This window comes from Salvelinus sp. IW2-2015, linkage group LG8 (genome assembly GCF_002910315.2).
Source record: "Salvelinus sp. IW2-2015 linkage group LG8, ASM291031v2, whole genome shotgun sequence".
In the NCBI taxonomy this organism is placed as follows: domain Eukaryota; kingdom Metazoa; phylum Chordata; class Actinopteri; order Salmoniformes; family Salmonidae; genus Salvelinus; species Salvelinus sp. IW2-2015.
Window position 1 is genome coordinate 48,826,517 of NC_036848.1, and position 2,500 is coordinate 48,829,016.

Here is a 2,500-nt window from a genome sequence, read left to right on the forward strand (position 1 = left end):
CTCTATCCTCCATGCATCCTCTGCCTTCTCCTCTCCCTCTCCTTCCTCTATCCCTCCAATGGCATCCCTCTGCCTTCTCCCTCCCTCTCCTCTCCTCTATCTCCATGCATCCTCTGCTTCTCCCTCCCTCTCCTTCTCCTATCCTCCATGCATCCTCTGCCTTCTCCCTCCCTCTCACTTCCTCTATCCTCCATGCATCCTCTGCTTCTCCTCCCTCTCCTTCCTCTATCCCTCCATGCATCCTCTGCCTTCTCCCTCCCTCTCCTTCTCTATCCTCCATGCATCCCTGCCTTCTCCCTCCCTCTCCTTCTCTATCCTCCATGCATCCTCTGCCTTCTCCTCCCTCTCCTTCCTCTATCCCTCCCATGCCATCCTCTGCCTTCTCCCTCCCTCTCTCTTCCTCTATCCTCCATGCATCCTCTGCCTTCTCCCTCCTCTCCTTCCTCTATCCTCCTGCATCTCTGCCTTCTCCCTCCTCTCCTTCCTCTATCTCCTCCATGCATCCTCTGCCTTCTCCCTCCCTCTCCTTCCTCTATCCTCCATGCATCTCTGCCTTCTCCCTCCCTCCTCCTTCCTCTATCCTCCCATGCATCCCTCTCCTTCTCCCTCCCTCTCCTCCTCTCCCTCCCATGCATCCTCTGCCTTCTCCCTCCCTCTCCTTCCTCTATCCCTCCATGCATCCTCTGCCTTCTCCCTCCCTCTCCTTCCTCTATCCCTCCATGCATCCTCTGCCTTCTCCCTCCCTCTCCTTCCTCTATCCCTCCAATGCATCCCTGCCTTTCCCTCCCCCTCTTCTCCTTCCCTCATGCATCCTCTGCCTTCTCCCTCCCTCTCCTTCCCTCTATCCTCCATGCATCCTCTGCCTTCCTCCTCCTCTCCCTTTCCTCTATCCCTCCATGCTATCCTCCTGCCTTCTCCCTCCCTCTCCTTCCTTCCTATCCCTCCATGCACTCCCTCTGCCTCTCCCTCCCTCTTTCCTCTATCCCGCTCGTTGGCAGTGGTCCTCTTGCCTTCTCCCTCCCTCTCCTTCCTCTATCCCTCCATGCATCCTCTGCCTTCTCCCTCCCTCTCCTTCCTCTATCCCTCCATGCATCCTCTGCCTTCTCCCTCCCCTTCTCCAGCAGTCAGTATGCTGTAGGGCAGCAGATGCAGATTCACACTGCCTGACTGAGGCCCAGAACATACACAATGCACAATCCATTATCTCACAATCCATTATCTCTGTATGCTATGCACTGGTCTGTACTGGTCTATATCATACATAATATGTATATCCAAGGTATAGGAAATTGATTGGAATCATAATGGTAATGTGATTTTTTTTAAATTGTGATATTTCACCATTAGCTGTTGGGGGAAGAAGAAGAAATATTGCACATCTTTGTCAAACTGGTCTGAAATATTAATGTAAAACATATGACATCTATATAGCTTGTACCTAAATAGTCTACTTTATGGCACACACATTTAGATCACATACATTCAGGTCACACTTTAAACAAACAACAAAATGTAAGGCTTAATAAAACCTTCATAAACCCTTTTTAAGTTAAATTAAGGTTAAATAAAATAAAACAATCAAAAAAGGCCTATATAGGTGTAGTTTGTTTAAAGAGGGATCTACATTCATGAATAAACAACATTGTGAATACAGATAAAAGAGTAACAGTAAAATAGTATTAACAAAGGAGGTAGAGTATTAAATATGAGCAGTCTTTACTTACTGGTAGTACAGTTAATCTTGATACAGTCTAGATGGGGGAGAACAGATGAGATGTCAAATCCTTCACTGTGACAGCTGCAGACAATATTAAAACATCCCACCCCTCTGGGGACGACACACGGACCCACGGACCACACCATGATGCTCTCTACCACGGCCCTCTCCTCCGCCACACCTGGCTCAGGTAAAAGTTGCTGGGGTGTGGTAGGAGGACCATGGCAACTACTACTTTACAGTGCCAATCAAATGAGTTAGTTATATAGTTGTTTATGTCAGTAAAGGACCTTTCACAGTGCTATATTGTGTGTGCTGAACCAGAAGGCCTTGACTGACACACCTATATCACTCAATCAAAGTTTGAATATTTAGTGTTAGTGATTTGTAGATTAAAAATGTATTTCTACAGAAAAGTAACAAAACATTATTAACCTTTTAATTAAAAATGTCCTGGTAAAAGTCCCAAATAAAATGGTCTCCTTGACAGAGGAGGTGGTTATATTTTTACCTACGAGATCTGCAACAAGAGCGCATCGGAACATGGTCATGGTCGAGCTGGGCCACTTGGTAGCGATGATGGGTGGTCTAACATCTTAGACGTAGGATAGGCCATTCAAAGACACCATGCCTCAATTTGACCACTGTCCAGTAGCCTTTCTTAATTAACCAATTCAAAGGATTCATACTGAATGTCAGGCATGATGCCATTGGTGACAGAGGCTTTTCTCACAGAACACCTTCACCACTACTAGAAAGCTATTACTTGTAATGATTTCAAAT

At 46.6% G+C, this 2,500-nt stretch overlaps 1 protein-coding gene across 1 annotated transcript in view; it reads right to left on the reverse strand.

Annotated features, from left to right (window-relative positions):
* LOC111968067 (neurexin-1a-like) overlaps positions 1–2,500 on the reverse strand; it is a 594,370-nt gene that overhangs the window by 347,345 nt on the left and 244,525 nt on the right. Inside the window, 1 exon segment of the mRNA XM_070444976.1 lies at positions 1,725–1,751. Within this exon segment, the coding sequence (XP_070301077.1) occupies positions 1,725–1,751 (27 nt within the window).